General features: G+C 38.9%; 1 protein-coding gene across 2 annotated transcripts; it reads left to right on the top strand.

The window, feature by feature from the left end:
* Positions 1–430: 430 nt before the first annotated feature.
* Positions 431–21827, top strand: HELLS (helicase, lymphoid specific). Of its 2 annotated transcripts, XM_021548184.1 has the most exons (21): positions 431–661; positions 4236–4358; positions 5674–5733; positions 6217–6253; positions 6342–6406; positions 6872–6913; positions 7660–7884; positions 9297–9479; positions 9737–9880; positions 10460–10656; positions 11352–11448; positions 12389–12550; positions 13069–13211; positions 14319–14457; positions 15853–15936; positions 16024–16143; positions 16448–16564; positions 17443–17602; positions 19291–19387; positions 19595–19671; positions 21300–21827. In XM_021548184.1, exons 1-21 carry the CDS (start codon positions 455–457, stop codon positions 21395–21397), a joined length of 2577 nt encoding a protein of 858 aa, XP_021403859.1. In that variant the 5' UTR covers positions 431–454; the 3' UTR covers positions 21398–21827. The 2 variants fall into 2 exon arrangements, with proteins under 2 accessions (XP_021403859.1, XP_077640732.1); XM_077784606.1 differs by lacking the exons at positions 19595–19671; positions 21300–21827 and adding an exon at positions 18955–19018.
* Positions 21828–22516: the final 689 nt, after the last annotated feature.

The raw sequence follows: 22516 nt of genomic DNA, 5'->3' as shown, positions 1-22516 counted from the left end.
GCTCCGCCGCCCCCTGGCGGCACGGCCGGCAGCGCCCGGGCACCCGCGGGCCGGGCCGTGTCCCGTGTCCCTGCGTGTCCCACGCACCGGCGGGCACCGGCGGAGAGGAGCGGGGCGGACCCACAGACCCATCCGGCCGGGGACCGGCCCCCGGGACCATCCAACCTGTGCCGAACACCTCCCCTTGGGCAGCCAGAGCATGGCACCAAGAGCCACATCCAGTCTTCCCACAAACTGCCGCAGGGAGTTACTGCGCGGCTGCCCGGGCAGCCCGGCCAGGGGAACGGAGGGAACGGAGGGAACGGCGCGCCCGGCCCGCGGCCTGCCAGCCGAAACGGCCTCGCGAGAACCTGCGGAGGCGCCACCTCTCGCGCGACTTGCGCGGCGCGCGGTTTTTGTTCTCGCGAGGCGGGCGGTGAGGCGGCGCGCGCGGGAGCGGGGCCGCGGCGGGGCGATGCCGGCCCGCAACTCGGGCGGCGGCGAGGGGCGGCCGCGGGGCTCACCGCGCGGGACCGCGAGTGACCGTGCGCTCCTTGCAGAACCGCTCGGAGCCGAGATGGGGGAGCAGGCAGAGGCGGTGGTGATCACGCCGGCCATGCTGAAGGAAGAGGAGCAGCTGGAGGCGGCGGGGCTGGAGCAGGAGCGGCAGATGCTGGAGAAGGTGAGGGCGGCCCGGGGCGGCCGGCCCCGCCCGGCGGCAGGTCCCCGCGGGCCGCGGGGTCTGTCGGGGTGCCTGGGGACCGGGGCCGCGCAGCTCCTTGGGTTTCAAAACAAACAAACCGGAGGGGCTGGTAAAAGCCGTGTATAAGCGCCTTTTGATCATCCATCCGGGAACCTCATTTTTCTTCTTGTTTTTAAAGGCTAGCGGTGAACTCTTGCACTTAGGGAGAAGCCTCCCGCATTTTATTAGCATTGAAATTTGCAGTGGGAATATTACATCTTTGATTTTGTCGTTCTGAGTCTAAAAATGTGAGCTATAACGCTTATAAAGTGAGCTGATTTCAAAAAGGATAGTAAGTTCGCATTCTTTTACATTTCTGTCTGAAACATTGAAGACAAGATTTTTCTGGTTTTGTTTATCAAAGTGTACATAATACTTATTTCCCTCTTCGGTTAAAGCAAGCTCACCCGCCAAACGGCCTGAGTAGAGTTCTGCAGACCCTTTCCAGAGTAAGCCTGGTTGTGTGTTTCTTTCAGTAGCAGGTATATTTTATGCAGAGCTGACAAAGTAGTCTAGCTGAGAAAGCCCAGCTAACACGGACCAGGTTTATGCCAGTCGCTGTCTCGGTCTGCACTCCTGCTCTTCCCTGCACACAGCTGAGCGGGAGCTGCCTGTGGCCCGGCATTGCTGCCAGGAGAAGCGGACATGTGAGCAGTCCGGGGGGCGATGTTTGGCTTGTGTACCTTGGTTTGCTTGTGTTACAGGAAATGAAGACTGCCTCGGGGAAATGGTACCTCCCACCGCAAGTGATGCCATCGTTACTATGCTTCATTTCCCTCTTGCTGAGAATGTTTTCAAGCGTTGATGATACTAACCAGTCTGTTGATAACTAATCAGTCTGTTTTGGAGTGAGAACACGACAGCATGATGCTTCTAGACCTGTGCTGATCCCTTATATAGTGTTCTGATAACATGATAATTTGTGTTGTGTTTCAGACATAAGGAAATATAAGCTTGAAAGGACTGGTCTCTCAAGTGCTTTTTTGAGAATTGTATTCTAAGGAATCCCAGAATAGTTTGTGTTGGAAGGGGCCTTGAAGCCTTGAAGATCTCGAGATGTTCAAGGAACTATGTAGTAGAGAGATTAGGTTATGTTTTTTTACCCTATTTTAACAATTCTAAGGGCTTGAAAAATACCAGTCTTTAAGGCCTGGAACTAATTTTGATTACTCTTTTTTACTTACTCTAAGACAAGTTAGGATTTACAAAGGTGTGTTTTGATGATGCATTATTTTGTGATACTGTAGTTAGAAAGTTAGAAAGGAATATCGATTCTCCCAGAAGTCTCATAATATTCTTTGTTGCAAACAGTAAGTGATGATGTAGCATATTGGAACTTCAGGTATTCCTTGATTAGAGTACGAACTAAAAATTTGGAGGTAATACTTCTGGAAAGTAAGGAGGAAACCCTTGCAGAGCAAATTTTCTAATTGCACAGGAAATATTGAAATTCTAATTTCTTTCACAAGGACCACTTCGTAATGATGCTATAATGTGGGTTTTTTTTTGTATTCTCCATTTCTTGAGAATCCACAGGACTTGCCTCTAGCAAGAATAGAGCTCCATTGTATGCTTTATCACCTTTTCCCTGTGCAACTGGGGGCCAGTCAGACCAAGGGGATTTACTCCTGTAGTTACCACAGGCTTACTGAGGGGCAGCTTCTGGGTTTTTCTGTGCTTGTCACTTCAGCAAGCCCCCTGCCAGGTGATTTGTACAACAGTTCGGCAAAGGAGTTGCCAGTTCTTTTTGAGGGTTAATGGTGAAATACCACTGTGCAAATAATGAATGTAGCATGGTTACCAAAAGTGGCAAGGTTTTGACCTTTTCAGTCAAAAAGGGGAAAAAAACTGCTGTCATAAGGCTTTAAGGGTTGAGTCAAAAGGCACAGTAAGATGTCATTAAAATGCTGTTCATCTTTGAGTTTTCTTTTTTTTTGCTTGAAATTTTTGAAGTTGATCTAGGAAAAAGCCCTTCAGTTTGGCCAAATAAGAATGCTGTGTTCACTCCAATAAAAAGTGAGCAATAGCATTGTGCTGAAAAAATAGGTTAGTTTTAGTTATATTCTCTCTTGGCATTGCCATCAAGAGTTGATCTTTCTGAGCTCAGATACTTGTCATCTGAAGGTAAAAACCTGGACTGGGGAGAGCAGAAGCAAAGAAAATCACGAGAATGCAATCTCCTCCCCTAGAAAAATTGTGGGGATAGATCGTCCTCTCTTAAAAGAAGTAGGTGATTGCTACCTGATTGGTATTAGAGAAGATCAAGTTCTGATTCGTGGGGGGTCAGACAATCTCCACCGTTTCAGTGTCTCACAGTTTGTCCCGTGGTTCAGGAAATACCCCATTTCCTTACCTATTAGTGTATTTCGTTTCAGAAGAGTCCCTTGTTTTTCTATGTCCTAGCGTGCCTTTCCCCCTGTGTTTCTTTTGAAGGCAGTGATATAGATAAGGATCTTGTAAAGCTCTGCACCTTGTCTCTCTGGGTTTCTCTTGGAGATGCTAATTTAAAACTTTTCACTCTACAGCTACAGTAGGCAAGTGGTGGGGGAGGGTCTCTCTTCTTCCAGGTAACAAGCAATAAGACAATAGGAAACGTCCTCAAGTTCAGCTAGGGGGAGTTTAGATGGGACATTCTTGGAAAATTTTCTTCCCTGAAGGGGGATCAAGCACTGAGACACTCTGCCTGGGGAAGCGATGGAGGCAGCGCTCAAAAAGTGAGGAGATGTTGCACTTCCAGGGCATCCTTGGTTTAGTGGTAACTTGGCAGTGCTGGTTAATGCTTGGACTCGATGATCTTGGATCTTTTCCAAACTAAATGATTCTGTGACTTGTTTGGTATCTCGGTTTTGCAGGCAATGTTAGATGAATGCAGAAGGGTGAATGATTTTTACTTTTTGGGGGTGTCTTGATGCAAGTTTTAAAGAGTAATTTGCAAACTTCTAAATGCACAGCCCTAACTAATTCAGCAGCAGTTACTATGAAAAGCAAGTGTGGATTTTGTAAGCAAAGTGAGCAGAAGTTACTGTTTTCATGTTGGCAATTGACATGAGCTCTATAAAATCATGTGATGGTTTTGTAGCTGTCTGTATATCTTGTTCTTGAGAAACTAACTTGGTGTAAATGTACATGAAGAGATATAATAATAGTAGGGAAGCTGTGCTGAAATTTGCCAGGTAGGTTTTTTTCCCCCCTCAAAAATTTTGCAGGCTACAAATAAACTGAGATTTCATTTTTGCATTGGACGTGAGGCATCTCTGAGTCCTTGAATGCCAGTGCTGCTATACTCGGGGTGTGTGTGGTGTATATGCAAGTGAATGCAACCCTCAGTTACTTTGACCTTACAGCACTTCATAGTGTGAGTCCATACAGTGACAAATCATGCAGTCTGATGGCTGAAAGGAAATGGGTCTGTTTGTGAGACACTTCAGAGTTAATGCTTTTAACACAAGTTATGGTTCTTCAGTATAGTCACAATTGTATCTGTAAATGCTTGACATGTCTTTTTGTTGGGCAGGCTCGAACTTCTTGGGACAGGGAATCAAGTGAAATGCGCTATAAGAGGCTTCAACATTTGCTTGAAAAAAGCAACATCTATTCCAAATTCTTGCTAACCAAAATGGAGCAGCAGCAGCTAGAGGTAGGTGTGTTCTTGCCTGCAGTAAGGATTCTTAAGGTGCTGTCTTCTTTGGATTTTTTTTTCATCGAACTGTTTGAAGTAAAAATGTTTTAAAGATTTGCATTAGTAACATTAAAATCTACTGGAACCTACTGCACAGGATGACATGATGCTTCATGTAGTGTTCAGAATTTGTTCTATAAATTAAAAGATGAATCAGACATGGAAGAACATGAATTATACTTCAAAGTCACAGTGTAAAGGTGGCACTGATGCTTTTACAGTTCTTTTGGCCTGAGTGCAAAGAAAGGAGAGTAAGTATTTCAAATAAGAACTGAAGTTTAAGGGAGCTAGAAGACATGGAGGGAGGATAGAAGCTGCAAAGAACACACTAGGAGGAAGGTGAGTAGCCTGTTTGTCTTGTTAACTGAAAGCTGAGGATGAGATGTACCTTCAAGATGCTAACTTAGGCCTCCCTTAAACAAATAGGTAAATTACAGTGATCTGAGGCTATGCTGTTTTTATGGAAACAAGAGTTTTCATAAAACAGTGTTATGTGTCTTTTTTTTTTAATCCATGGGCTGTCGAGTTCATACCTGGTTTGTCTTGACTTTTTTAACTGTATGTTTATGGACAAGTTTGCAAGATTTTATGCTTGAGAGAGAAGGAAAAGCAGGAAAATATTAAGGACAGCATTTTCCGTAAAGGGACACTGTTAGACTGCAGGAACCTCTTCAAAATACTTCTCTAGTTGAACTGTCAGCTTGAATTCATGGTTATTATATTGCTAGAGTGTGTATTTCAGTACTAAATCTTGCTCCATCTGATAAATACCAAGGTCTTCTACTCTTTATTCAGGATCTTTTTGCTTTTACTTCAGCAAGCAAAAATAGTAGATGGAAGGAAAATCTTAAGTTCTTCAAGACATTAAACACTTCTTTGTTAAAGGCATTCTAGGCTACTTACATTGCTGTCTGTTCTGCAGTGAATATGTAGTATGTATACATTGGATAAATGGAAAACTTACTGCAGTAGATTTAATCTTCAGGAGTTTGCAACTGGGAATATTTTTCTTGACATCTTTCTAAATTACTGTATTTAAGTGTTTAAAGTATTTACTGACAAGCAGTTTAGAGCAGTGGCACTTTCTTGTCCAAATTTTGCTTTATTGTTTTAAACAACATCAGAACAAACATAGTGGGGTTGCAAAAACAAAGTCTACAGAGTACATGTAACTCAGAATTAACAATGTAATCTGTTGCTTCTGTAGTGGATAGTACTGTTGTGGGTGTTAAGGAAACATAAGAATTGCATGTGTGGTTTTTATTTTGTTTAGGAACAGAGGAGGAAAGAGAAATTAGAAAAAAAGAGAGAGATGATGTTAAAATCTGCCAAGGTAAGATTAAGTAGCTACTTTATGCATCTTTCTAAACGTAAGCTTGAGTAATTACAATGTTCGTTTTGATCAAGGTAAGTAAAATAAATAAGTTTGATTGTCCAGTATTTGACTTGCAGGATCTATCTAATATAACATATTTATTTAAACTGTAGCAGGGCTGTTTGAAAGTGCTTAAAAATTGTATACCATGACAGTAATTTTTAGGGGATGTTTTTGACTAGTTGTTATTAGAGAAAATGTTTTCAATTTGTCTTGAGGAGTTTTTGTTTTAGCAATGACTGCTTTGTTCAGCCAAAATAGTAAATAAGTAACAAGAAAAAATAAGCAGGATTTTTTTTCGCTGTTTTTGAAAACTGTTTAGTAGTCAAAATGTTTCAAGAAGCTTTCAAAGGTAATGGTAGGAGCCTGATTACATCTTTTTATCTGTGTCATGATAGAGATGCATAAGGTGATGAACCTCTTTCTATGGTTATTTTCTAGAGTCAAAACCCAGTTGATGGCAAAGAGGAGAAATCGGGTAATGTATTAGGTTTTGCCTTTTTTCAGTACTGGTGGGTTTGGTTTCCTTAATGTTTGATTGTATATACTCAAATATTATCTTATAGGTGCAAAAAAGAAGAGAGGAAGAGAAGATGGGACATACAACATATCAGAAATTATGTCCAAAGAGGTATGCCCTAACTATAAGTAGGTTGTCTGGATTTTTGAAGCACTTTTAATGGGTGAGACAATTTCTGTGACATCTATGTTTTAGAGTGCTGCGTTCTCATACATTGCTACCAGATATCATCAGCCATCAGTAGCCTGTCTGTGAGCTAAGATGTGTGTAGCAAGCAGTGTTATCACAGCTGTAGAAGTTGGATAGTCTTGTTTTTTCAAGTCTTTAGGGGGGGCAAGCTGTGAAGAGTCTACATTGCCAGTTGAATTTTCAACTACCGTTTGTAATTTAAATGTATTACCTGGTGTGTGGTCTTGTTTTAGAGTCACTTATATGATTAATGATGTTGTATGTAAAGCTTTTTAAGTATGTTCAGATTGAAAGGTGAATGAAAAGATTACATGAAATACAAATTTCAGTAGTCTTTAAGGTTAAAAAGCACATAAACATGTTTTTTTTTTCTCTGTTTGTTTCCAGGAAATATTATCAGTAGCAAAAAAAAGTAAAGTGGAAAATCAGGTATGTTGACACAGATTATTGCAGTTTAAGAGCGCTAAACCCAAAGGGAGGGAGGGCTTTTTATATTTTGTAGTATATCCCTAAACTTTACCTGTAAATAAACATCTTTGCTAGTTACTGAAGTCTTGAATTAAAGTTTAGAAAGGTGGTATGCTTGAATGTACTTAAAATACTTATTTCAGAAATCCAACGTGAAAACCTTTATTTTTAAAAAAAAGGAGTTTGAAGGTATTTTTACTTTATAAATTGTTAGTAGCTTCAGAAACAAAGGAAATAAGAGTTTATTAAAAATTATTGGTGTTTGTGTTTAAGACTTTAAAACACTCATTTTTAAGCAGTCAAGTGTAGAGGTAACATGTGAGGTCTCTTTTGCTTCTGTAGTTCCAGAGCTGCATGCACAGTGAATTGCTTCCTAACATTAAGACAGTTTACAGAAAGGAAAGCCCTTCTTACAGAAGGGAAATTGCTGCATTGAATGCCAGCCTTTGTGAGGAAGGTTTTAAGTGTTTACTTTCATGGGTAGAAAATTATAAGCGAAATAGCTTCAGTAGCTGTCACTGTCGTTGAATTCTGAAGGAGAAAAAAGTCTACTCTTGAGTTGACAGTTGATTAAAAAGAAATCTTTGTCTCAGAGACTGTGTTACTTCACAGGACATTAAGGCTGGTGTAAATTGGGAAGAAGTATGTCTTAGCAGGCTTTGATGTGCATTCCACTTGTCACATGTTCCTTGACATTCCTTTTACAGGATGAAGGCTCTGCTGACAACCTGCATCCAGAAGACCTGCAGAAAAATGGAGACTCAAATAGTGTCATTAAGGACAGGTTGTGTCAAGCTGTACGACACAGTGCCAAGCAATTTCTTGATCCAGTGCGAAAGTTTAATGGACAACCAGTGCCTTTTCAGCAGCCAAAGATTTTTACTGGTGGTGTAATGAGGTGGTACCAAGTGGAAGGCATGGAGTGGCTAAGGGTATGGATGCAATTGAATTTGATCAAATTGCTGCTGATTAGAAACTGGTGTGGAGGGGAAGGGATATTAGTAGTCTGTAGTTGGTGCAGGGAGGGTGAAGAGGAGAGAGTTATGATCTTTCATGGTACAGGAATCTGGTGTTACGAAAAAGTTGTCAAATGTTTCAGTGTGGGAAGGATATTGGTGTTGCTAAGCCTTTCTTTATAGGCTTTCTGGCTGTTGTTCTCCATCTTCCCTTTTTCCATCTAGTTTCTTGTTCAACTCAACTGCTCCTTACAAAGAGTTTGTGAAAGCAGAAGGACTATACATCCTACTGAGGAACAGTCTTATTTGTTTCTCTTAAGGGCTTCAATACCTAGCCCAAATGTATTCAAAGACCTGTTACCTTTGCAGGCTTGACACAGATGAATTTTCATTCTCTGTATCTTGGAGTCTTAACTAGTAATATTAGCACAGTGTGTTCAAAATGTTATATCTTTTAACTTCTGAAATGAAAAAAACGATAGGAACTTGCCATCAAAATTACCCACATATGTTTTTAACTTCTACCTGTTTCATCCTGCAAACCAAATTAAAAAGTTCATGAGTCAAAACTGATTTTAATTCTCCTACTGATCTCATATTTCTCTTAGTTTTTTTCTGTTTTTCCTCCCTACAAGCATACACAGTCTGTTTCAACAGGCTTAGACTCTCCCCTCAAGTAGTGCCACTGAACTTGCTCACTCACTTCTGTTACTGGAAAGTGCCTAGTGAAGACAGGCCTCTAACGTAGGGAAATCCAGTTTCCTTAGTTGGGGCCTCAGTTATAATAACCTTTTTATGTATCTTTATTGAACAGTAGAGAGTGGCCAAAGAGCAATTCTTTGTCTTTCTGTTCATTTGTGAGAAGTTGCTCTGCTATTTGTTAGAGTAGGTAGTGTCTGCACAAAAAGCTTTGGCTGGAGCAGTTGGCTGTGTTGGCCAGGAAGTGCCAACTTCCTGTGGTGGGGTTGCTACAGGAGCTCCATGCCTACAGAAGCTCCTTGAATACATACCACTGAAATGTCAGCACAGCCATTTGGTCTTTTGGAAAGCAGAGCTAAGTGAAGTTTTGGAGCTGGGATGAGTAGAATCTTGTGTAATGTTAGCTGTACTTGCAGTTAGTGCCTTCTGGTGCAACACTAAATTACATACTTTCCTTTGATACTGTTCTGGTTTTTGTGCCCTAGTCAGGTATGTAATTGGCTAGGAATGTTTACATCTACATGAGAATATCTAGCATTTACAAGATACTTGTATTTAATTTATAATAAAATCATCTGATATATAAAATGGGCCTAGTAGAGAGTTTCCACAGATGTTACAGTCCTAAAGATCTTTGTTTTTCCAAATGTGTACTGATTATTTTGCGTTTTTCTTTTTTGCATATGCAGATGCTTTGGGAAAATGGTATTAATGGCATTTTAGCTGATGAAATGGGGCTGGGGAAGACAATCCAGTGTATTGCAACAATAGCATTGATGGTGGAGCGAGGGGTCCCTGGTCCATTCTTAGTATGTGGTCCTTTGTCTACTCTTCCAAATTGGATGTCTGAATTCAAGAGATTTACTCCAGAGGTAAAAGAAATTAAGACTTCTTCCTTAGGTTTAAAAGCACAAGTTGTTTAATTTCTATTCTAATTCTTTGCCTTTAAGCATTCTCCATATAGAACATAATTTTAACTGTAGTTGTTTATATGGCTACTACAGGCTGTGCTGTGACTTGCTATGTATTTACAGCCTTCTTGCAAGAGATCTCAGTATTTCTACTGTCTTCCTAATAGCTTAAAATGAGCATTGTGGTCCTGACTTGTAATCTCTTTTTTTTTTTACAGATTCCACTAATGCTCTATCATGGAGCTCAGCAGGAGCGTCGTAAACTGGTTCGTAAAATACGTGGAAGACAAGGATCACTGCAAATCTATCCTGTAGTCATTACTTCCTTTGAAATAGCAATGCGAGACAGAAATGCCCTGCAGGTATCCAAGTTCTTTTAGCCCTGGGACTGTGTTGTGCCTCAATACTGATAGCAGTGCTTTTGAACACAGTAAAAAACCTACCTGCTGCCTGTACAATAAGTTTCATACTGTAGCATGTATATAAGCATTCGCTTCCTTTTCCTTGGTAGTAGTAGCTCTGCAATTTAATGCTTAAGTTCTTCAAACAGGACATTATTCTAAAAGCAGATAGTTACAGCATACCTGGTCTTTTTGTTACCGTTCTGTAGGTGATGGTTAAGGAGGTTTAGAGCAACAACTATACTTAATGTGTAAATATTGTGGTTAACATCACAGTTATTGTTTCAGCAAGATGAATTTTTTGTAGAAGTTTTGTTTCAACCACCCAAACTTTCTGAAAAGTAGTCACATGAAGCGGATGTGTGGCATTAACTGTTTGGACTCCACTCTATTAGTCTGGCAAAGTGAAAAATAGTGAATAGAACCTTTGTAATAGGCAGTATCAAACAGTGCTTATCTTATTAGTGCTTCTTAATTAATCTGATGCCTGTTTTGATGGAATAAAGCTTAAGTTTACTGAAATATCCTTTATTTTCATAGAGTTGCTACTGGAAGTACCTCATAGTAGATGAAGGTCACAGGATTAAAAATATGAACTGCCGCCTTATCAGAGAATTGAAACGATTTAATGCAGACAATAAACTCCTGTTGACTGGCACTCCTCTGCAAAACAACTTGGCAGAGCTTTGGTCATTGCTTAACTTCCTCTTGCCAGATGTGTTTGATGATTTGAAAAGGTAGGTTGCAGTCTGATGGTGGGAACTATTTCTGTTTGTTCTGTTTGACTGTTATTATGACTTTAATAACTAAACTTACCAGCATGTGAAGAGTTGTTTTATGGCATAGTTGTAATCCAGTATGATTATTTGGTGGCAAAGGCTTTGTAACGTGTCTTGCCTCGCACTTAGTTGTTTCAGAAAGGAAGGAATTAATTGTTGTCTTCCTGGATAGTGGAAGCTCAGATGTGAGCTAAGGTGTGAACATATGCGATGAGAGATGTTTGAAAATGCCTGGTGCTCCTTTTTGGAGATTCTCAAAGGTGTTGGGATTCTCAGTTGTTGGATGAAGCTGTGTGAGGCTGGCAGACACAGGACCCACAGATAATTTTCTGCAGCAGTAGGGAGTCAGGTGGAAGAGCACTGCTAAAAGAGTGTTTTGACTAATTTTTGGGAAAAGATATGACCTAGAGGGAATATAATAGATGATAGTGACTATTCCAACTAGTACAAGTATTTTTACATATTACATAGAACATCAAGCTTCTGAATTGACAGGTGTATTTCAGAAATTTCTCCGATACACCTTCTATTCATGATGGGATGAGTGCTTTATATTTTTTTTAATCACAGGATAGGAGAAGAATAGATACTTCATAGCTATTAATCTTCATTATTTTAGTAAGCTATTTTTTTTCCTTGCTTTGTTTTTATAGCTTTGAATCCTGGTTTGATATTACCAGCATTACAGAAACTGCTGAAGATATTATTGCTAAAGAAAGGGAGCAAAACATCTTGCATATGCTGCATCAGGTTTTCATTTATTCTTCGTTTTGTATTTTTTATGATATAGTTGTAACATAGGCCATTTATGTCATGAAGTGTGTCAAAATCTTGTTTGTGATGCTGAATTCTGGTCTGAACTTTTTATTGTGGCACTTCTGGACTTCCTGAGACTTGTAGGGTGTTCTTTTCAATCTTTGCAGCACTTACAAATGCTAAAGGAGCAATGTATCTCTTTCATAGCCATTCATTTTTCTTCTTGGAACTGAATTTAGTCAAACTTAATTGCAGTTACAGACTTCAATTCACCAAGAGATTTAATCAGTGTATTTATTTTGTTAAAAGATCATTTTGAGGGAACTTAACGTAACATTTTGGTGTTGAGCAAAATACCTTTTGACAAACTAGTTATATAATGTGGCTGTCTTCAAATTTACACTTAAAGCTCTTTTTTTAAGAGAGTGTGTGGAGGTAAATGCTTACAGACCTATCATTTTTCCATTATAAGCCGCTGGTGAGGGATCTGAACTGTATCTTCTATGTATAACTGTTGATGACTATTTATTTTGGCTAAAGGTTTAGGGTGTTTTCAGAAAAACTTGATTTAAGAAATATAACAAAATGAACAGTTTTGTATTAAGATTATTTTCAGTTTACTGGAATTTGTAAGAAAGGTCTGTAATGTAGTTAGTACTGCACCCTTACTAAGCACTTCAGAATTTTTTAAATGTTAAGGGGGTGTGTTTGTGTTGAAACACAAACATGTTTGGTACCAGCATGTGCGTGAAAATGTTCAGTAGGCATACATATTAAGAAATGAAATATATGTGCAAATTAACTCTCTTGCTTTAAATAGGCAAAATAGCATCACATCAGTAGGCCTGCTTCTGTGTTGTTGTCATGTTTTCCTTGTTTTAAACTAGCTGTGTTGACAGCTTTGAGTAATTGTAGCATCTGCTCACCATTTCAGATTCTGACACCTTTCTTACTGAGAAGGCTGAAATCAGATGTTGCTCTTGAGGTTCCTCCTAAACGAGAAGTTGTGGTATATGCACCGCTGGCAAAGAAGCAGGAGACTTTCTATACTGCCATTGTCAATCGCACCATTAGGAAACTCTTTGGAAATAATGAGGTATCTGCTGATAAGGATATTAGGAATGTGCTTACTTGTAATAGTTTGTATGCAAAATCATATTGGTACTGCTTCATTACCGTTGTAACTAAACCTGCTTTTATTCTTAAATTTTTAGTCTGATCTATTTGTTATCTATTTCAATAGTGGCAGCTACTGTGATAGGCCTGTGGCACAGAAGTAAAGCAATATAAGTGTAAATATGTTCTTGATGACTTGTAGCTTGGGAGGGAAAGAGCACTGTTTTTATAGAGTTGAGTCTAAGTTTCAGCTTAGAATTGGTAAAGTATGAATGTAGCTTTCTAAACTCAAAAAGAAACTTTCAAAATCTATAGTTGTAGACCTTTACAATTTGGCTGCTCTTCTACATAGCCAAAATCTAAGCCGCCGAAGTCTAAATAAGTGTTGCATGATGCACATTACTGAGGCCTCTTTTCAGTTTTGAAATTCTTGGATCAGCACAGGCCTTTGATTCTGAAGCTGGCTGCTGTTGATGGCAATGTTCTCATTTCCCACAGGAAGAAGTAGTTGAGTTGAGCTCTACAGGCCGACCAAAACGCCGTAGTCGAAAAGTGGTTGATTATTGTGAAGAACATAATGGTTCACCTGATGACTTGGAAAAATTAATCAGCAAAATGGAAGAGGAAGTAGAAAAAGAGAGGTGCCTGTCTTGAAAGATTTTTTTTTTTCTTGTTGTACTGTCTGTCTCCCTCTTAGTTTGCTTCCAGTGCTTTGCTTACTGAATTGATCAGGAAGAATGGCATTTAGTGATTCACAATCCTTGTTGCTTTATGGTTTGTTTCTTTGATTTTACCTGGTATTCACTGAGCCATGATAGAGTTACAGTTAACTTCAGGACACTGTTGTCGTTTAACTTGAGGCAGCAGCCAAGCACCACATAGCTGCTCACTCACAACTCTATTAGTGGGGTTGAGGAAAGAATCAGAAGGGTAAAAGCTGAAAAATGTGTAGTTTGAGATAGTAGTTTAATAGGGAAGGCAAAAGCTGCACATGCAAGCAGCATAATACAAGGAATTAATTCACTGCTTCCCATGGGCAGGCAGGTGTTCAGCCATCTGCAGGAGAGAAGGGTCCTGTCATGCATTGCAGTTGCTTGGAAAGACAGTGTCACTTCAAATGTCCTCCACTTTGCCTTCTGTTGGTGACTCTAAATTGGTTTAAAGTCTCTTGGGCATAAGGAAAATCTTCAGGTTGAAAAGTGTTTATTTTGCTAGATTTTTATTCTAAACTGATGTAGGCTTATAAGAACAGACAATTATATCTGTTTGTGTTAGATTTATGGTATGCATGGATACCTTATGTTGGAGACACTACTATGTAGAAGAGCTAAATATCTGTATTCATTGTGATTCCTGCGATGTAGCCAAATTGGGATAGGCATACAGCTGATTCTGGAGCATCTTGGGTCTTGCTCCCCAGGAAATCTGACCCTGTGGTCTGGTGAGGGCTTGCTTCTGTTCCCTGATCTGCTGTGTGACTTGGACAAGTCAAATTGTGCTTCTAATTACTACTGACTGCTCTTTTGTATTTTTAATCAATAATGGCAAACAGTTATGCCTTCATTGCCAAGTGTAGCACTCTAAAAAGTTTTGTCTGGTAATACCTTTGCAAACTATAAGAGATTTTGAGCACGTCACAGCATGTGACTCCATTGCTTAATTTTGTTGTAGGGATTTTTTTCTCTCAAATATTTATAGCATAATAAGGGGACACTTTCAGTACTAATAAGATGTTATGTCTTTTCAAGGCCAGTGGTAGAAGTGAGCATTCCCATGGATTCTGAGGTGAACCTTAAACTGCAGAATATTATGATGTTATTGAGGAAGTGTTGTAATCACCCCTATCTTATTGAGTATCCTTTGGATCCTGTGACACAACAATTCAAGGTACAAATTTTAAAAGCATTAGAGAAAATTTATTCCAGGCATTAAAAAGCAATAGACTGAGAGCTGATGGCAGTAAAGAAAGACCTTTTCAATGTATTTGGCATATGCCTCCTATTGAATTCCAGCAGTATACTGAATCATTATTTGAAACTTCTTGTAGCAGCAGTAGCAGGGACCTGTTCAGCTGCTCTGCCCATTCAACCTTTGCACAGTGGTGCCTTGGTGTTCTTCATTGTGACAGTGCTCTTCTGCTGGTGGGGAGTTATTCACAGAATTGCTGGCTTCCATTGACTCCAGGTGCTTTAGGGGCTGCCTCAAGGTCTCCTCACCAGGGTTATTTTTCAAAACAAATGCTAACCTTGGTGAACTGTTCATGAAGAAAATTGTATGTGATGCAGGAGGTGCAGTGATAACATTGAAGAACTCTACCAAATATAAGTCTTCTTCTCAGAGAATACAGCATCCTTCCTCAAAAGGGAAAAAATCTAAGTTATATCACAAAGACCAGGTGGTAGCTTAATCTACACAAAGCAGATGGAAATACAGGAAAGTATGAAATAATTTGAATTGAAAGAATTTTAAAAGAACTGGAAGTTGTTTGCACATTCTAAATGTAGATGTTGGTTTGTAGGTATGTATAGTCATGTTTTCTATTTTGTGAGTGATAACAGAGCCTGCTGTGCTCCAGAGTATGCTGTTGAAATGTGTCGATGTAAAGTCAATGCACAAAAAGCAGATTTCCCAGTCAGGGAGGTGAGGGAAGATTAGTGTGTTGAAAATTGAGACTGTTTGATAGTTGACACCATCCACAGGAGTTAGTACTTGCTCAGGAAGATGTATTCATAATTCCCACAGTGGCTGCTATATCTTTCAGACCTGAGAAGTTTCTATTTCCCTGCCTGTAGCCCATGGCAGGGATTTGATCTAGCAAGCTCTCTTGAAGAGAGGTTTAAGGAAGCAGTGGGAAAACTTGTAAACTTTGACTGCTGCTGCTGTGTAATAACTTGTTCAGCAATGCCTCTCTGTGTCCAGTAGGTGGAAGCCTTAGTGTGTCTTAATTACAAACTGGGAAAGAAACAGCAGCATTATCCCATGAGGAAAAGTTATCAACATGAAGGTTTCTCCTTCCAGAAATAGGGTGAAAACTAATTAGTTTTAAAAAATAATTATTTGGGCATATAAAATGGTGGAGTTTAAATTAGTTTCATGATGATTTAAGTGATTCAAGTTGTTTGCGTAAATTAATATTACTTCCAGTAGTATGGCTTTTAGTTAAGAAAATGGTGCACACTTGTTTCCATGAGATTTCAGAGAGCTTTTGTTGGTGCTTCTGAGTTGAGGAAACCATTGGTCTCCTTCCCTCCTAATATATGATTCTCTCTTCCCTGTTCGAAGGTTGATGAAGATCTAGTAAAGAATTCAGGCAAGTTTCTACTCTTGGACCGAATGCTTCCAGAACTTAAAAAGAGAGGACATAAGGTAAAGCTGAAGATTATTGGAGGGATGAGATACAGTCATCTTCCTAGGAACAAAAAATGTTATTAAGGAATCTTTTTGGTTTTGTAGGTTTTGTTATTCTCACAAATGACTATGATGCTTGACATTTTGATGGATTACTGTTACCTGAGAAACTTCAAATTCAGTCGATTGGATGGCTCTATGTCGTACTCAGAGAGGGAAGAAAATGTAAGTAGATTGGTGTGCCCTGTGAGCACATTAGCAAATTATGCTTTTGCTGTGACACTGGGGTATGATTTTGCACAGCATTTCACCTTTAACAGACAAAACACCTCTGTGCTGAAAACTGTCTTCTGCCTTAGTATCTGCAGCTCGGAAATATTGAAGAATTGAGGTATACCTAAAATGCAGTGCCTCCTAAAACCAGCTTGTGTTGTATTTTCTGTGTTCATCTTTTAAACAGGTCTCATTAACCATTAGCCATGTTATGTTTGGTCCATCTACTTTTTTTAATAGATGAAATCTCTTCCAGATGCACCAATTTAATACTGACCCTGAAGTCTTCCTGTTCTTAGTGAGTACAAGAGCTGGAGGCCTGGGCATTAACTTAACTGCAGCAGACACAGTTATCATATATGACAGTGACTGGGTACGTTGACAGATTGTTAACCTCGTGATAGATGTCAAAAATGCTTTCTCTTGCTCCTTTTGATAATAATTTATGAACCCATTATGGTATAGACCATTTCTAACTTTAATGAGGTGTTATGTGAAGGCAATAGTAGCACGTTAGCATGTGCAAACATTTTGTTTGTGGAATAATACAGCCTCATTTGAAAAGTCCTGGGTTACTGACTACAACATTAGAGTTGGTTTCTGGGTTTGCCCCTGAGTTACCAAAAGCCAGGGGGGGTTTTTATGTTGTCAATGCATTTCCTTCTTTTTATTACTTAAATTTGAGTATAGCTAGACCTTTTACGGGTTCCCTGCTGCCATGTTAATACCAGCTACATGAATTTCCTCTGTGTTTTGCCACATGTGTTTTAGCTAGCTAGGATTCTGCTGCTCCTGTAAATCTGGAGGCTGGGAAGAAGAGAGGTTTGGAAGGAAACAACTGAGTCCTTCTGCATTTTCACTTCATTTTAGTAGACAGCGCTGCTATTTTCAGTTTCAAAAACTTTAAAAATACCATTTCTTATCCTCTAACAAAGAAAACCAACACAAACCTACAACTAAAATTATCATCTAAATCTGTCATATTAACCATGTCCATCTGTAGAAAACCACAGGACATAGTGCGGAAGCAGTCCAGGCTGGTTGGGTTTCTCTGCCTGTGCAGCTATAGCAGCAGAGCTTGTCATGGATAAGCTTAAGAGTCGAGAGTGGTAGAGTTGTATTATACCATGTCTCTTCTGCTTCTACACTGACTCTGAGCTCCCCATTAAAAATGCTGCATGCAGTATGTCCTTTAAAAAAAGGATAATGGCATATCAGAATGGTTACTGATTTAATTCTTTATCTACTCAGAACCCCCAGTCAGATTTGCAGGCCCAAGACAGGTGTCACAGAATTGGTCAGACAAAGCCAGTAGTTGTTTATCGTCTCGTGACAGCAAATACTATTGACCAGAAGATTGTGGAGACAGCTGCTGCCAAGAGGAAGCTGGAGAAGCTGATTATCCATAAAAGTTAGTATCTTTCTCTTAGGACTTCATGTCAATATGTGTTGCTTCTTTAAATCTCAAGCTGTTCAGTATCCTGTTTGCCTCTGTCCAGTGTGTTATAACCACAGAAGTCCAGTCCTGTTTGAACAACTGGCCAGTAGAACAACTGCTAAATAGAACAATAGTCTTTGGGTTTATGTACAGAACAGTGGTGAATCTTGTGGTGTTCTTGGTTATATGGCTTGTCACACTCAAAAGTCTTGAGAATGTGATTGCTTTAAAGCATCCCTTTGAGGATGAGCTTTTCTTGTATAGATCCTGTTGGAATCCTGCTTTGCTTCTGTAGCTTATTCTGTTTGGGACATTTGTCAATGCCTTCAGTTTTGCAAGAATTTTAATATTTATCTTGGCATCTATTGGTGTATCACATGTAAATCTTGCAGCTTAGGGGTGTCACTTCAGGAACCTTTGGATTCATTGTGTAAATGTAAAGCTGATATTATGGATCTTGTTATTGTGAATATCTAAAAAGTGTTGGAACTTAGGAGAAGCAAATGAGGAAGGAAAATCAGAAAACTAACTATGTAGGGTATATACAATACAAATACTGGAGCTTAAGAACTGAATTTTGTTACAAAACATTGTGGTGTTTGTTTGTTTGTTTGTTTTGACTTTCCATCTTGTGCTTCTGTTACATCGAACAAAATTCTTGGGAAACTGTATTTTTCTTGCTATTATGGCAACTTGACACCTGCACAGCACTGATTTAATACCATGTGGTTTGTGAAACTCTGAAAGCTAAATGGGAGAGACAGCATCATTAATAATGCATGAAAGGACCTGGAGCATGTCTGTCACTGCTGTAGATGTTAATGGGGGAGAGAATCCTATAGCTCAGACTGCTCTGGAACTTGAATCTGATTTGCACTTGACAGATAAACTCAGAGTTCTTGAAGGGAGATGGGAAAAGATGTAGGGAGGGTTTCTGAAGCTAAGCTACAGCAAGGATCATCAGTGTGATGAAAGGACTGAGTGAAGACACATTAATAAAATGGGTACATGTGTTGATAAAACCTGAGGAAATTTGGCACACAACAGCAAGTCTTGCCAGTCTCCTTGAAATGTATGAGACCAAGCTTGATTTCATGCTCAGCTTTGGTTAGGTAATAATCTTGTGTAATGTTTTTTTTAGTTGGACTGCCATCCAGATTTGCTGTAAATAGGTGCTAGCATAGTCTCAAGAAATCAGTCTGTGTCAAGGGTATTACTTTGTCATGTCTGTCTGTTTCATTAAACTGAGGCTGTTCTCTCTGTAAACCATATCTTTCACATATTTCATGTCTTGTGGTTAATACAATTTACTTTGTTTTAACCAGCTTACAATACAAAGGGAACAAAATACAGCATCCACAATATAACTTTATTTACAATGTTTTTACAGTAAGTAGAACTAATGGTTTTTCTGCTCTGTGTCTATGTGGGCATGTTGAATTGGTGTTTCAATCAGTTCTCCTGCATACTTCATATATGTCTACATACATACACATTATAGAAGGTGAAAGGTCTGCATGCAAACCTTCATGTACCTCTGAGTCTGTTAGTGTAAGCTGTGCTTATGTGAGGACTAAAACAATGAAACCTAGCATTAGTTTTGATATTCAATAATTTGTTCTAGTCTTTGTGTGCTTTCTTAAAATTTATTATTTCTACAGATCAGTTTAAAGGTGGCAAATCTGGACTAGCACAGTCAAAAAGCTGCCTGGACCCTCAGGAATTGTTAGAATTACTGAAATCCAGAGACTATGAGAGGTATGCGGATTTCTTATTTTTTTGGACCATGAGTTTGTAACTTGTAATTTGCAAGCATCTGTCAAGAGCTTTTTTGTTTTATGAAGTGGTATGTGGATCTTCATAGAGGAAAGAATGTCTTAGGGATTCTGCTACATGGGAAAACTGACATCTATGCAATACTAATATGCTTTTATCCTTATTGAGAGATTATTTCTTCTTTAACAGGGAGGTTAAAGGATCTAAAGAAAAAGTAATCAGTGATAAAGATCTAGAGTTACTTTTGGATAGGAGTGATCTCATTGGTAAGTCTGAGTTTTCGTGTTTTCTTTATTCTGTTCAGCAGTAAATTAATATCTTTTAAGAATCTTTGTATGTGGAAAGCTGCTAAAGCTTAATTTCCCTACAGCTGTCCATTTGACAAAGGACCCTTTGGTCCCTTTGTTGGCATTTTCAATATGGTTTGCTGGAGAAGAAATAACAGGACTTGGACAAAAGTATTCCAGAAAACCACATTCAAGCATGCTGTGCCCTGAGCATACTGTGAAATGACAAGCATAGATTAGGAGGTGTTCTGCAGAGCAGCTTTCAAGGAGAGTTGCTGTAATTGATCAAAATAAAAATTATTCTCAGGAAAGATTTATTCCAGCAAGCTTAAAAATGTACTTCAATGCTGTCGTAATTCAAAATACATTTATCTAACATTTTTGGGAAAAGAAGTTAAGTCAACGTTTGGAGGAAAGAAATCAAGCTTTTCAGAGTTCCCATGGCTTGTCAGTGGATCAGCTATTCAGCAAAAAAACACAAGTCTTTTTTGAGGTTGTCTGCAAATTCTAGTGTTTGATCAGGCCAAGGTATTATTGAAAAAAACTCTAACTTTCCTGAGAGGAAAAATTCATGTCAAGGTCATAGATATGGAATGCTTTTGTATGATTAGTAGATTTAATATGCCTTGATTCCCTCAGCATCTTTAGCAGAACAAGACTCCAAGCATAGATACAGGAAAAAAAAAAAAATAACTCAGTCATTACAGAAGTTAGAAGTAAAAAATTTAGCCTTAAGTAAGTGTGCTGTATGTAGTTTGTGTAAAATTAGTTTACCTTAGGAAACTCTTGCTATATTTTAGATAATATAGGAAAAAAATTTAAGGCATTGTTCTGTAAAACTGCTTATTTCAGGCTGATAATACAGAAAATTTTTCTTGATGAATGGGTATTAAGGTCTGTATCTTTAGAATTTCAGATTGTGAAACCATCTGATTTCTCTTTCCAAGCTGAAGAAGGTGCTGTTTATCTTGTGTTATTAGTGTGCATTATATTTATCATGGTTGCTGTTTTTCTTCTTTGCTATGCTAATCAAAATTAATATAATAAAGATGTCCAAAAATGTTCATACAAAGATATTAGTCTGGCATAATATACTGAATATTTGCTATAATTAACTGCAGTTAGTGCTCTAGAAAGCAAAATTCCACCTCCCACCCTGGTAAGCCATGATTACTCAATTTATATAAATGTAATACTTTTTCATTAGCTTAATATTCACTGGAAGGGTAACAAAGTGATTGCAATTGCCAGGAAGAGAAGTTTTTATTTTTGGAAAGAATATTACTTATCAGAGCTGTAATTTTATGTTTCTCCTGGTAATTTCACTAAATAGGTTTTCTGGGTGCTTTTTTCAGGAAAATTAGACTAAGTCAGGCAGCTTTTAGAACTTCTTTTCTCCATTCACATTTAGCCAGAGATGTTGGAATTTTTTCATACAAGCATACAACTGAAAAATATTTTTTAACACAAACTTTTAGTAGCCAACTGTTGATGAAGGAGCAAAATTTTGTCATCTTGTTCTCCAACTCTGCAAAATATTTTTTAACTTGTTTTCCAAATCTCTTTTCTATTACACCTCTTATGGTTGACCTTTGTTTTAATCTTAGATCAAATGAAGGCCTCTGACAAAATGAAAAAGGAAAAAATGGGTGTCTTCAAAGTCCTAGAAGAGTCATCAGAGTCCAATGCAGAATGTGTGTTTTAATATGCAAATGTGGCTTCTATGTAGTGTTTCAAATCTTGCAGAGATTACACTTACGCTTGCTGGTCCATGATGCTGACTTTCCTTAAGGCCTTGTTCAAATCCCTTGTGTTCTTCCAGTGAATTTTAACATCTTCTAGAGTATAATGCAGGTGATAGTTGTAGCTTTAGTAGGCTTTCATAAAGCAAATGAGCATGTTTCACGTTTTCAGCTAGTTCCTGTACTCAGTGGTATAAACTGGCAAATTTGTTTAAAAAATCTTCCTGTGGAAGTCCTAAACCCCTGTTTCTTGGTTGTTTTTTTAAAATATGGTGTCAATTATAGTTTTATTTGGAAGGGAGAATGTGTACGTTCGTTAAAGCCATTTGGGTAGCTTCTGTTTTTAACTTCTGAGAATTATTTTGATTAAATAAATACCTGTTTTGTTCTAAATGTCTATGGATTTTGGCTTCTTAAACAAGCAAATCTGATCCATTAATTCACACTTTCCTACTTACTTAGCACATTAGCCAATGTGATAAAGAAAAACAAACTAACCCCACAAAACAGCAGAAAAACACCCACACACAAAACAGAACCAAAAAAAGATGAGCCTAAAACAGCCTAAATCTTTCTGGTGCAGACATTACTTCTGTATTGACTGCTGGTCAGCCTGTGCAGCTGAGTTGCCCATTTGAAGTAAATGCAGGAAGCTGCAAAGCTGTTGAAGAGTCTGGAACAGAAGTTTTGGAGTGACTGAGGGGGCTGAGGGTGTTTAGCCTGGAGAAGGGAGAACTTGCCACTCTACAGCTATGTGAAAGGAGGTGTTGGTCCCTTTTCCCAAGTAACAAGCAATAGGACAAGAGGAAATAGCCTCAGGTTGCACTAGGAAAGGTTGAGATTATATATTAGGAAGTTTCTTCACCCAAAAAGTCAAGCACTGGAACAGGCAGCCCAGGGAAGCGATGGAGTTGCCATATTTAAGATGTGGATGTGGCACTTGGGGCCATGATTTCGATGGATCAGCAGTGCCATGCTAACGGTTGGACTCCATCTCAAAAGTCCCAGTGCAATGATGAGAGCTAACTCCTTTAGGTTAAATGCACATGTAATAGCCTTTACCTCTTGACTGCCCTTCTCTT

The sequence above is a fragment of the Lonchura striata genome, chromosome 7, assembly GCF_046129695.1.
Source record: "Lonchura striata isolate bLonStr1 chromosome 7, bLonStr1.mat, whole genome shotgun sequence".
Classification (NCBI taxonomy): Eukaryota; Metazoa; Chordata; class Aves; order Passeriformes; family Estrildidae; genus Lonchura; species Lonchura striata.
Note: the sequence above shows the minus strand (reverse complement) of the source record. Positions and strands in the feature narration are given on the sequence as shown.

Bases quoted from the DNA above. Each gene is read 5' to 3' on its own strand.
- HELLS (XM_021548184.1), top strand. From the start codon at position 455: ATGCCGGCCCGCAACTCGGGCGGCGGCGAGGGGCGGCCGCGGGGCTCA. The intron at 4,359-5,673 runs GTAGGTGTGTTC...TATTTTGTTTAG, and splicing joins TGGAGCAGCAGCAGCTAGAG to GAACAGAGGAGGAAAGAGAA. The intron at 5,734-6,216 runs GTAAGATTAAGT...GTTATTTTCTAG, and splicing joins TGATGTTAAAATCTGCCAAG to AGTCAAAACCCAGTTGATGG.